General features: G+C 37.1%; 1 protein-coding gene across 5 annotated transcripts in view; it reads right to left on the bottom strand.

Annotated features, from left to right (window-relative positions):
- The window catches only part of LOC109103391 (caskin-2-like), a 56002-nt gene that overhangs the window by 21016 nt on the left and 21721 nt on the right, over positions 1-13265 (bottom strand). For all 5 annotated transcript variants that reach the window (XM_042730588.1, XM_042730593.1, XM_042730610.1 and 2 more), the window contains exons 4-6: positions 8214-8311; positions 7889-8034; positions 6693-6788 (exon numbers count right to left, since the gene is read on the bottom strand). In XM_042730588.1, the coding sequence (XP_042586522.1) occupies positions 6693-6788; positions 7889-8034; positions 8214-8311 (340 nt within the window). The remainder of the gene's footprint in view (positions 1-6692; positions 6789-7888; positions 8035-8213; positions 8312-13265) is intronic.

The raw sequence follows: 13265 nt of genomic DNA, 5'->3' as shown, positions 1-13265 counted from the left end.
GATGTTTTGGCCAAAAATCACAAAACTGGTCTCATTAGATTCGGTGGGTCATGTCGAGTCGAATGATATCCAATTTTCCCGTGTCGGTGGCGGTCATTTTAGGTGTCGGCCATTTTGAATTATGCTTCACAATGCTGTATTTTTTGAACGCATTATCGTATCGCTACGAAAATAATTACAAAAATGTTTGGTTCCATGCCCTAAAGCTACTCAAAAAGTTTCGTGGCAGCGCCACCTTGTGGTCAAAAGTTATAATGAAATATCTTAAAAATGCTAATAACTTTTGAAAAAATTAGACTATTGCAATAAAAGTCATGTTTCTATATTCTTTGGGTCATGCCGAGAACATCGATACCAATTATTCCAAAATTGGCCATACTTCCTGTCCGCCATTTTGATTAAAGTTGAAAACCTACTTTTTCGAACTCCTCCTAGACCGTTAGTCCGATTTTCACCAAATTTGGTTCGGATCATCTTCAGACCAAGCTGACAAAAAGTTATGGATTTTGTGTTGATATACGAAACGGTTTTTGTTTAGCGCATCAACAAATTTGTTATTAAGATGCCAAAATACATCTAAGGCTGTATCTCGGCAAAGCTTTGACATATTTGTACCAAACTTTGTATGTGCCATTGTCACCTCAGACTGACCATGCCACATAAATTTGGTAACAGCGCCACCTATTGGTCAAGAGTAATAAATCATTCATTAACCATTAATAATTACATTTATAAAAATGCTAATAGCTTTTTATTGCATTAGCCTATTGCAATGAAACTGGTCTCAAAATATTCCTTGGCTTCTGCCGACAACATAGATACCAAATATGCCAGAGTACCCTGAACTTCCTGTCCGCCATTTTGATTTATGTTGAAAACCTACTTTTTCGAACTCCTCATCAACCATTGGTCCGATTTTCACCAAAATTGAATCAGATGATCTTCAGACTGTGCTGACAAAATGTTATGGATTTTGTATCGATAGACAAAACCATTTTCGCATACCACAGCGACGAATTTCAGGCATGATGCCAAAATGACACTTCAGCCTGTATCTCTGCAATGCTTTGGAATACTGACACCAAACTTTGTGTGTGGCATTGTCACCTCACACAGAAAACATCAAAATGATTTGATTACAGCGCCACCTGTTGGTCAAAAGTGATAAGCCATTTAATCATAATACTAGTGCTTGTATTTATGATTTTTTCACCATTTCAATTACAATCATCCTAAAATGGCTTCAATTACTAATTTCCGAAATTGGTCTGATGCTCTATGCCATGCTTAGCTCCTCAATTTGCCTCTGGAGTGCTTGGCCCCGTAATTGCTGCTTGCAGCTATATTTATTTTCTTTTGGATTTTATTATTTTTTTTTTTTTTTTTCCAACGTCTCGGGGGCTTTTGGGGCCCTTAACATACTCGAAAACTCTTGAAAATTGGCACACACATTGGAACCTGCGGCCATTAGGGCCGGGCAGAGACTGAAACACGGGCGTGGCACAGGGGCTCTACAGCGCCCCCTGGAATATGGAGGGCCATGTATCATACATACTTGCACGTAGACGTATGAAACTCGGTACACATATAGATCTCATCAAGCCGAACAACTTTCGTACTGCATGTCATAGGCTCCGCCCAACAGGAAGTTGGCTATTTAGGGTTTAGTATTCTTATTTTTCGTCAAAGTTGTGGGGGCTTTTGGGGCCCTTAACATGCTCAAAAACTCTTGAAAATTTGCACACACCTTAGAATCTGTGGCCATTAGGAGGCTGCAGAGGCTGAGACCCGGGCGTGGCACAGGGGCTCTACGGCGCCCCCTGGAACACAGTCAGAAATGTTGATGTATAGTTCAAACATACTTGCACGTATTCATATGAAACTCAGTACACATATAGATCTCATTGTTCCGAACAACTTTTGTATTGCATGTCATAGGCTCCGCCCAACAGGAAGTCAGCTATTTAGAGCTATGTAAAAAGTGCATGCTCTGGAATTTGATATACTTGTCATAGGTTTTTTACCCGATTGCCACCAAACTTGGTCAACATGATCTCAAGACATTGGGGATGCAAAATTGCCAGGGGATTTTTGATATCTCGAATGGGTTTGCTTGTGGCGAGGCGTTGAAATTATGGCGAGAAATGAGAAAAAGGAAGTGTCTAATAACATCCACATACATTTCCTGATTTTAATTAAACTTCATCAATTTGTTCGTTGTATGATGCCGATCGCATATATGTGACTATTAGGAGTCAAAATTATAGCGCCACCAACTGGCAGCAGGAAGTGTGTCATTTTCAAAATGCTTTGAATTCAGCATCTTATTTTTACTCAATTTGCTTCAAACTTCATCAGAATAATGACAAAACACGGCCCATGTAAAACTGTTGAGGGGATATTGATATCTAATATAGTGTTGCCATGGCAACATATCAAACTGGGATATTTTTTCTGTATAATATATTCTGATTTTGAGGCAGATAACATGCTTAGAATTTCATGAAACTCAGAATACATATCAGTATTAATGATAGCTAGACACTGGCAAAAGGTCATAAAAGGGCGTGGAGGAGGCACTCTATAGCGCCACCTTTTGTCAAAAGTGGGGGGCTTAGTTTTAGCTACAGACACCAAACTCGGTGCATATATTGTTCTTATTAAGACGGACAACTTTCTAATTTACAGTCATTAGCTACGACCAACAGGAAGTCGGCTATTTTGATTTGAATATGGATTTTTGGCTCTGTGTGAGGAGTGTATGTGTGCTGAGACTTTCATTGTCTGAGAGAAAATGCGCCTCTACAGGAGCAATTCCCGGGACTGAGAGGGAGGAGTCTCGCTTAGTTTCACTTTTAAATCGGTTAGAAATTCAAACTAAATAAATCAATTTAATTCACACTGACAAGCTAAACCAACATATCTTATTATTAGCGGGTCAGGGCTTATTAATAATTGATGTCAGCCGACAGAGAACAGTGAGATAGACGAGAGATATGTCACCGCTCCGAACAGCGCGTGCTGTCTCAACGAGCTCGCAACAAACGAGTTTATTCTTGTTTAAGACCTTTTAAAAATAAAATATTACTGCGATTGCACACAATCCGCCAATTAGAACACACCAAGAGCTAGTCAGATGTTGGTGAGCTGTTAACATGTTAAAATGAAATATTTGCTGCAGCCTGTCTGACAGCGCGAGACGTCTGAACACTTGAAGGGAAAAAAAAAGTGTACATAAAGAAACTACAGCCTTTTACATTAAAACACAGCGGCGAATCAACAAAAAACAATTAGAAGAACATATTATATAGATGAAAATGAGTGTTTATGAGTGCTTGTGAGATTTTCTTTGTCTAAGGGCTGAACATCACATCGATTGCTCTGCGCTCCAGAACACGGTGATGGTTTTTTTGGCGAGAACGGACAAATAAATACACATTTAATACACACTGACAAGCTGAACCAACATATGTTATTATTACCGGCTCAGATCTCATTAATAATTGATGTCTGGCCAGAACAGTGAGAAAGACCAGAGAGAAATCGCCGCTGCATCAGCGCGTGCAGTCTCACGAGCTCACAATAAAAGCATTTTTATAGTTTTAAGAGCTTTTTAAAATAAAATATTACGGCGAATGCACACAATCCACCCATTAGAACACAACAAGAGCTAAATTCGGGTATTTGTGAGCTGTTTGATTGTGAAAATTTAAAGACTATTTGACAGCGCGAGACTGTCTAAGGGCAGAATAACATCGATCTCTCGAGCTCCAGAGGACGCTGATTCTGGCAAGAACGAACAAATCAAGAACGAGGTTATTTCAAAATACATAATAGCTTGGCGAATATAAACGAAAACAGTCACGTGAACATAAACAGTTGAGAAATAAATCTGAAGTGTATTATGATACTGGATTTGAATATTAAAGTGACTGCATTTACCAGCTGCTTTCTGTCTTTAATTTTAATCTATAAAAACAGAAAATCATTCGTCTTGGCTGCTTTTTTTGTATGTATTCATGTATTTATTATTATTATTATTATTATTATTATTATTTTTTGCTCTAACAAGAATTAATCTATATTTAATTAAATTAAATTTCTGCATCTAAACACCTATAAACCTAAAACATGCTCTATTAAACTATTGTTAGCAATTTCTTTATCGTCCAGTTTAACTGGTGTACATATTTTATTTTCATAATAATTTTTTTTTTTTTTTTTTTGATAATAGACAGTTACAGTGGTCTATAATAAATATTAACAGGTTTTGTTCAAGCTGCTTAAAATGTTTGAAGTAGGCTCATTTTTTTAAATGTAAATCCTAAAAAAAAACAAAAAAAAACAAACAAACAAACAAAAATAAAATAAAATTGGGAAACAGCCATATTTACGAAAAGGTGCTTAACCTATAGAAAAATAAAAACTATGAATTAAATTAGTGTTTAATTTTTAGTAATGACCATTTTTGTTGTCATAAAAACCTTCTTCTTTACAATACAGAATAACGATTGTCAATAGTAAATATTATGAAAACAATAACTGTTGTATTTTTCATCATTATATAGTTTATGTATTATAATTGTAAAAACAAAACAAATTTAGCAACTCACATAGTAATCATTCAACACTGCTTAAAAATGTAAGTTGAAAATTAAACTCATGATTAAGCATGAAATAAGATACAGAATCAGTAAATTCGATTTTAATGTGGGTATATTATCAGTAAACTAATCATTAAATATTTATAATCAATCAAAAAATATTGCCCCCTTTCATAATGTTGTTCAAAAATGAAGGGCACAATGCTAATGTTGTCCACTTGATGGCGCCACAGGACAGCAAATACTTCAAGATCTGTTCAAAGACTTGAAAATGTTTCATTTATGTAAATAAATCAAAAATGCATATACATTCATTCTGTTTTCATAAACTTTAATAAAGCCCAATATAGTAATTATGCAAAAACTATCATCTCCGAAATACCATTACGTTTTTATCTTATTTTAATAGTATTGACAATCATATTTCTCAAGTTATCACGCATTACTGAAAAAGTGAAGAAGGGATACTATATTTGTTATCTATTTTCATGCTGTGCGTATAATAATTTACTTGAAAAGAGACACGTCCATTGTTTAACTGCATCATCTACACAAACCATTGTGCTTGGACCCCTTATGATCACCTGGACTTAAACCACATTGTTTCAGTTACCTTCTGTGTCTTTGGCCACAACGCTTCAGTGACAGGAATGTGAAATAGGAAACAGGGGAACAAATAAAAGGCATGACTTTATTTGCATCCAGCTAGCCAACTCTATTACAGGTGTTCCACAGCCAAGACTCTTATTAGAATAGAAAATAGCAAGGGTTCGAATAAATAGTTTATTAATCATTTAATTTCACTTTCTTAATGAATATTGTTCTGTGTATGTGATTTCAAAGTCTTGATGCTTCGGATTAACCCGTTAATTGCCGTATCCCTTAAAACCTGAGTGCCAGAGGATTACTGTAAATGCATGTGCCCGCTGGGCACAGTTTACCTGATGCCACCGGGGTGGCGTTTGCGCTGATGGCTTGAGCCCGCCATCGCTGCTTGCAGCTATATTTTTTAATTATAATTCAATTATTTAAACTATACATGTTAAATTATACTGGGAGTTTGATAACATGTTTAAGATATTATTTTATATTTTTTTAAATTCTGAAGTATAAGTGTAGCAAATTTAACAAATAAGTTTAGTAAAATTAATTACTAAACAATTAACAATATCATCAATTTGACAATTTCACAGACAGTTCACTCTCATCATCTAGTGATAGATCTTCAATTATATTAAATTCAAGAAACTATAACTGACTTCTAACCATTTTTAATGTCCATTCAATGTTTTATTCATCATGTTTTTAAATCTTTATCTGGAGGATTTTCTCAGTACTGATATGTGATTATTTGTGATTATTACATGGCTCGGTGGAATTCTTGATTCTGATTGGTCAGTCGTGATATTCCAAAGGTATGTTATCCCTTGATAACAGTCTGTAAAAGCTGATAACACAGGCTCATCCGGGTAACAGCAGTCGGCGCTGTACTCTTGCTTGAACAATTTTTTTCTTGGTGGAAGCTTTGTGTTTGTTTAGCTAATAAAATATTTAAACTCGATTCAAAATGCTGTACAATTGTTTAATTATGTCATCCTGGTATCGCAGACTTGCTCTCGTTTCATACAAACGCAGCTGCTGCCATTTTGCTACGATTGTTTTATACGCTGTAATGGATTATAAGATAACTAACAAACTGGTAAGATTTTAAAACTTTTTCGTCTTAAATCTTTTATTGCCTTAATTATTAATGTGGTGAAATGTTGTGTAATAATTGGTTTGACCACACCGTTTCCCTTAAATGTCCGTCTAGTTTGAACTTGCCGCTTGCTCACAACTGCTGTCTTCACGGATGCTTTTTCGTTCAAATATTTCAACTCAGAATTTCTTATTATCTATCTTCGGATTTTGGTCTTTGGACATGTTCTTGTCAGATTTTGTGAGATTACCCACACATCAGATGTAATTTATGAAATCACTGTAACTATAGTGACAGTGATGTAACGAATGACATCTCACATGAAGAATGAGCACAAACACACTAGTACTGAAACTCTGATAAGTCCCTATAGAGATGAGCTCACTGACCTTCACTCGGCCAAACTCGCAGGCCAGATCCAGAGGAGTCTTCTTGGCCTTATTGAGAATGCACGGGTTCGACTGGTGCTGCAACAACATCTCAGACTGATAAACAGAGAGAGAGAGAGAAAGAAAGAATTGAAGAATGATGTTTTTATACCAACTTGTTTGTCAATGTGACATGAGACCGAAAATAATTTGATTATCTAGATCTAGATAAATAGATTATCTCTGATCCATCTAAAATAAACACACAAAAAGCCACCTGGGGTCACTTGTTAATGTTGCAATGCATATATCATATTTCTTTGCATTTCGATGAGATTATCTCAGATGATTCACACAGGTGATGTAAAGCTAAACTGCTCTGCTCTTTGTTCAGAAGCATGTGTGACATGTTTGTTCACAGCAATCTGTTTTGAAGCATCTGTATGGATGTCCATTTCCGCCACTGAATAAAAAATAAAGGTAATTGCGACTTTTTATCTCACAATTCTGACTTTTTTTCTCCTAATTGTGTGATATAAACTCGCGATTGTGATACATAAAGTCGCAATTCAGAGAAATAAAGTCAGAACTTCCAGATATAAACTCACAATTCGGACTTTTTTATATAGAATTTATATAGAGTTTATGTCTCGCAATTCTGACTTTATAACACGCAATTGTGTTTATATCACGCAATTCTGAGAAAAAAAGTTAGAATTGTGAGTATTTATCTTAAGTCGTAATAACCTTTTTTTTTTAATTCAGTGGCGGAAACGATCTTCCATAGATCTGGGTGTGGTCTAATGCACTGGTTCACATTTTGCATGTCCCCTTTGTCTGACACACCCATTTCAGGTCTTGGAGTCTTTACAATTAGCTGATGAGTTGAATCAGGTGTGTTTGATTAAGGAAACATGCCAAAAGTGCAGTGCTGGGGAGGGGTTAAGGCTAGATGGCATACAGCAGAAACTACTGGGCATGCACACATCAATAAAGTGTCATTTTTCTCACACTGTACAACAATAATTACTATTTTTGCATTAGTGTAAGGGGTAGGTTTAGGGTTGGGGTAGGTGTAGACATTAATAAAACACAATCTAATAGGTAAAAAATTAAATTTATTGTCAGCTTCTGGTTTTTGCTGAATTCCTTCTGGCCACAACCCTGGGGAGGCTCCAGGAACACAATTGGGAACTACAGATGTAATGGATACGCACCACCTCATAGTGTCCGTACTGAGCAGCCAGGTGCAGTGGAATCTGCCCGTCATGAGACGCGTTGTTAACGGCAGCCCCTGATCTCAGCAGCATGAGCACTGAGTCAGCTTTACCCTGCCATGCTGCGTAATGCAGCGGCCGCATGCCTGCAGAGCAAAACATTAATTAAATCTCTGACACAGTTATGCAAGCGCTGTACAAGACTGAACAAAATTTAAAAGACTGAGGTCTTCTATCAGGTCCTGGATTAATTTGCAAGTAAATCACAACCAGTTGATAGTTTTACTCAAAACAGAGCTGAAGGTAATGAGGAGGCAGTTCGTACCATTGCTATCCTTGATGTCCACAACAGCCTGAGCTTCCAACAGCAGAGATAGCAACTCTGTAGTGCCTGTGAGAGCTGCATGATGCAACACTGAAAACCTGAGTGGGAGAAAAACAGAAAAACTTAAAGAGAATGAGCAACTTTTGACAACTAAAGAACAGTACTTTTGGGAAAGACGCAGGCTACAGTCAAATAAAGAAGCCACTCAATAACTTTTATCAGCTTAATTTGATGCAAGAGCACATAGTTACACTTTCATCATTCCCCACTTGAAACCATGTGTGGTCATAAAGGGAATGGAAAAATAAAAATCCCAGTACATGTGAGATCGCCAACAAACCAAAGGCTTGTAAAAGTGCCTCGTGTTGCTCAAGCTGTGGCACAATTAGAGACTAAAGTCTGAAATTTACAAGGTTTCATGAGGCGAATAAAAAAGAAACAGAGGGCGATAGGGGGAGAAATATTATTTTCAGTACAAGCTCAGGCAACAAAAAAACAGTGTCCTCTGGGCACAGACACCCTCGTATGATCTGATGTTTACAGAAGTATGACAAATGAAAATGCTTCTTGTCTGGGGTGGATGTATTTCGTTAGAACATGCTGAAATCAAAGCAAGACCTCTCACAGGTGAGTAACAGGCCTGTTTTCGAACACCCCCATCAAATTCTTTAGACGTCCGAGATGTAAATCTCCTTCCAAACATATCACTTAAGAAGAGGAAGCCGTCACTTGAGGCACAAGTGGCCCCATAAAGAACCAGCCAAGTTGCACCGTGGTGCTTTTTGGCAGCCATTACTTAAGCAATGACCATTTGATCAGGGTGCATGAAAGCATCCAGTAAAACTAAGAAAACAAATCTTTTCTCTTATGAATGAGGGGTAAACTAGGTAAACCTTGTGAGCTGCCTTGCTATCAGTTACCGACACTTAGAGCAGAACATTTTTGGTAAATTTCTGGAATTTTTTTGCAACCCTACCTACACTACACGACTTTTGGCCTGATTTGCAGCTTGATAAATCAATGCTATTTGGCAAAAATCAGAGCCAGTCTGCAGATATTGGGCAGTAAGGGTTGACAGAATTCATAGAAAACTGTGTAGTGTATGATAGCCACAGACTGATTTTTTTTAAGCTTCAGATTATGATTCCATCCAGTCGGAGGATATTAAACTTGTTTTATTTATTATTTTCAGCCAGGCTTTCAGCATTCTACCAGAACCTCGTAAAGGACCATTTTGGAACACTCCAGAAGTCTCAAGTTACAGCAGAGTTTGGTTCGTTTGCCATTGGGGATAGATGTTCCTTGCAGTGCATTCTGGGATTGCCATCTTTGTGAAGAATAAATGCAATGCTGCTTTAGAAATCGGTCAAAAGAAGGCATCTTAAAAGGCAGAGAAATCATGCTACCAATCTCTGAGAACACACATTTTGTCCTGAGTAGCTACGACGCCTTAAATAGCCGCCTACTGTATATTGGCAGCTCACAAGATTTTGGAAGATTTCTTTGGGAAATTTCTAGATGTCTGCAGTGTCAGTCTGGAAGCTCTGCATGTTCCTGGATTTGAACCCACAATGGGCCTGACTCATCTTAACAAGAATCATGGTGGAACATCTTTTGTGGTCTATTTTGTAGTGCAGGTATTTTGGCTCAGCATTTTATCACATGAAAAGGTCAGATGCTTTTACTCAATCCATATGAGGTAAGCCAAAAGAGCTGTTCGTTCCTCAACCCATGACCTCAGACTATATTCTCAGAGCTGACTGACATTTTGCCGACCATGCATTTGAAGAGCTGGAACTGCAAGGTCTTCCAACACTCGGAATCTCAAGCTGGTGTCAAACTTTCACATTGTGTAGAATCACACAGGACACAAAGTTTGCCATGCTTAGCAGAAGCGCTCTGATGTAAATCATCTTGACACGTAAGTGTCTTCACACTGGACGTTCTTGACACTCATGAGAAATGGCATGACAGCTGTGAAGGCCTGGGAATGAATGTGGCATAGTGGATAAATCTCAGGACTACAAATCAGAAGTTGGCCGATTCGATCACTGTAATGCCCTCGGTCCAAAGAGACAATCCTTGTATTAGGACTTTGCACAAAAGTTCCAGAAATAAATTCCAATGGTCTTGGTAGTTTGCCAGTAAAAAGATTCTATTAAAGTCAAATAATTATACTCAAAAAAAATCTCCAGAGTCGGAGAACATTCCATGGCACTACAACAAGAGGGCAGGTTAAGGCAAGAAATGGAGACTGCCGGAGGCTCCATAGCACAAAGCAATAGGCATAACATCACTTTGTTAACTCATCTCCCTCACAACTGGGACATTTGTGTTTGAGGAGGGGAAAAGAGTCAGTATAGTCCCTATATCTGTGTGTTATGAGGCAGGCCCGCACAGGACCTGTGCCCACACAACTAATTTTTCCGCAGAATTGAATCCCCCATCATGGGGGTCATTGAATAACAAGCATTTATTTGATAACGCACTTTTACGCATTCTACAGAGGTACATGGATGTCATCCCAATAACAGTGCATGAAAGGTCTGCATATTCCATGTGGGTCTGGTTTTGAGGTGTGGGGCTCTTGGGTATGTGGTACAATCACTCCTCTCTGCGGTCTTTCTTTGTAGCTGTACCTGACCTGCTGATGGCCAGACCTCAAGCCCTGCGAGGGGGTGTAGATGCTGAAAGAAACCAGTGTTGTGAAAGAGCTCTCTCTCTCTTGCGAAGGAGACGGTACTCTTCTCTTCAACACCTCTACACACACTACCATCAGCTTTCTAGGAAAAAACTAAAAGAAACTGGGAGCTGTGAGGAGAGATGGATTGTTGTAAAGACAGCTCGTCTCTTTATCCCTACACTGAACCTGGAGAGGACCCCACTTTACCAGGAAAGTGCGATCAAACTCACACTACCTCAATCATATCCAAATGCTGGACACTGATGATTTGGGGGCACATACTAGGGTTGTGCGATGAATTGGTTTTAGTTTTCGATCCTTCATTTACACACACACACACACAATTTAAAATGCCTGTACTGGCAAGTATTCACATAAATACAATCGGTTATGTCTTAAGTGAACATAAACCATTTGAGCAAGAAATTAGATGTGTTGTCAGTATATTAAATATTAAATATGGAGTGAACTTTTTTCCAGCAAAATATATTGCTTTCGTGAAGATGAAGAAAAAATGACTCATATAAGATGTTGGTCATATCTCCCATTTATAATAGTGTTAAATAATTCTACTTAAAACATTGACCAAAATAATTGTGATTATTATTTTTGCCATAATCAAGCAGCATACACGCAAGATACATTCTGTCATCCTTCCTTAAACACAGCCTCATGTTGTTTAGAGCTCATATGGAGAATTTGATGAATGGGGACCAAATGTTTCAAACTGCAAAAATAATGCAAAACCACCAAAAATGTGTATTGCTGCTTCTCTCTTGAATGTGCCATGGAGAGCTAGGTCAGATGCTAAGAATTTCAGCAAATAATGATTTATATTTCAGCCCATTCCTCAAACGTTATAGCATGGCTTTAAACTCAAACATAATTAAACCTAAATTAAACTGCTTATATAGATGTGTTAAAAGTAAAAATATATTAAAATATAAATACATTTAAACAGTAAAATTAAGTGTTCAAGTTTTCATAAAAAAAAAAAAAAAAAACTGACATAATGCCATAAAAAGCAAACAAAATATTTTGTGACAACGCAGCACTGGTCCGACAAGACAAGTGTGAGTACCGCAATCTGGCCTTGGGCCATCCTTATTGTTAAGCCTAGCCTAAAATAAACATTTTAGGGAATAAGTTAGTACAGGTATTCCCTAAAGCGGTTTCTAAATACTGTAAACATGTACAGCAACAATTAAATGTCATTGAGCCTTAATTACTGTAAACAGACATGTTCACAGATACAATGAAATCCCTTGTTCAATTAATTTGAATATTATCATGCTCTTCAGTTACGTACATGAGTTGGCTGCGTTTGGCCATCATACCAGACAAAAATACAGTTTTGCACCCCAGGGAATATCAAGAGCGGGTCAGACAGGCCACAGTGATACTGAGCAGTTGTTGATTTACCCACAAGCACACAATTCAGAAAAGTTCCCAGAACTCAGCGAGGGTCTTATGTTACAAGCCCTGTCCACTCTCGCCTTCATTTCTCGGGATGTCAGGATGGATTTGATGCATCCTGGCAGCGCTGCCCTCGGTGCACAAAGGACAGGGCTCCAAAGAGTCCCTCTCACACCGGCCTTGCCTTTCATTCACGAACATTCCAGGACGTTTGCCATGGAAACGCCCCCCATACAAATCCCAACAGTTCCCCAGAAAGTCAAAGGCAGCTCAAATACTAATTTGTCTCACAGACAAGCAAAACCTTCAATGCTACACCAATATTATTTGCTGAACCCCAAACCCCACATTTGATTTTTCTCCTTTACGAACAGACCTGGGCATGCAAAAGTATTAAAATCTTTCACAATCAAAAGTACAAGCTTATGATTCATGCTGAGGTCATCATCAGGTGGCATGCAGAAACAAGGCTTTCCTAACAGTGTTGCGGTGTATCCGATGAAACCATGTTCAAAAAATAATAAATAATCAATAAAAAATATCATTTTAATGTAGTTTTTTTAGAAATGTGTGTATATATATATATATATATATATATATATATATATATATATATATATATATATATATATATATATATATATATATATTTATATTTATTTATTTATTTATTTATTTCTATTATTTTCAATTGTTGTTCTCATTAGATTCTAATTAATGCACATTTTGCTACATTATTCTAAAAATATTGAAATTCCAAAATGTTTTTAATCAGCATAAACAAAAATATTATTTAATAAAATTCTTTAAAAATAACATTTTTTTTTTAAAAATTGTCTTGAAAATTGTTTGAGAAAGGTTCTTAATTGTAATGAGATGTCCTTGTATAAATACATTTTTATGTATACAATTTTTTACATAATATTTTTTCATTTGATTTTGGAGAGTACTGT

Source organism: Cyprinus carpio, chromosome A3, assembly GCF_018340385.1.
Source record: "Cyprinus carpio isolate SPL01 chromosome A3, ASM1834038v1, whole genome shotgun sequence".
Classification (NCBI taxonomy): Eukaryota; Metazoa; Chordata; class Actinopteri; order Cypriniformes; family Cyprinidae; genus Cyprinus; species Cyprinus carpio.
The sequence above is the reverse complement of the archived record's forward strand: the minus strand, read 5'-3'. Positions and strand labels throughout refer to the sequence as shown.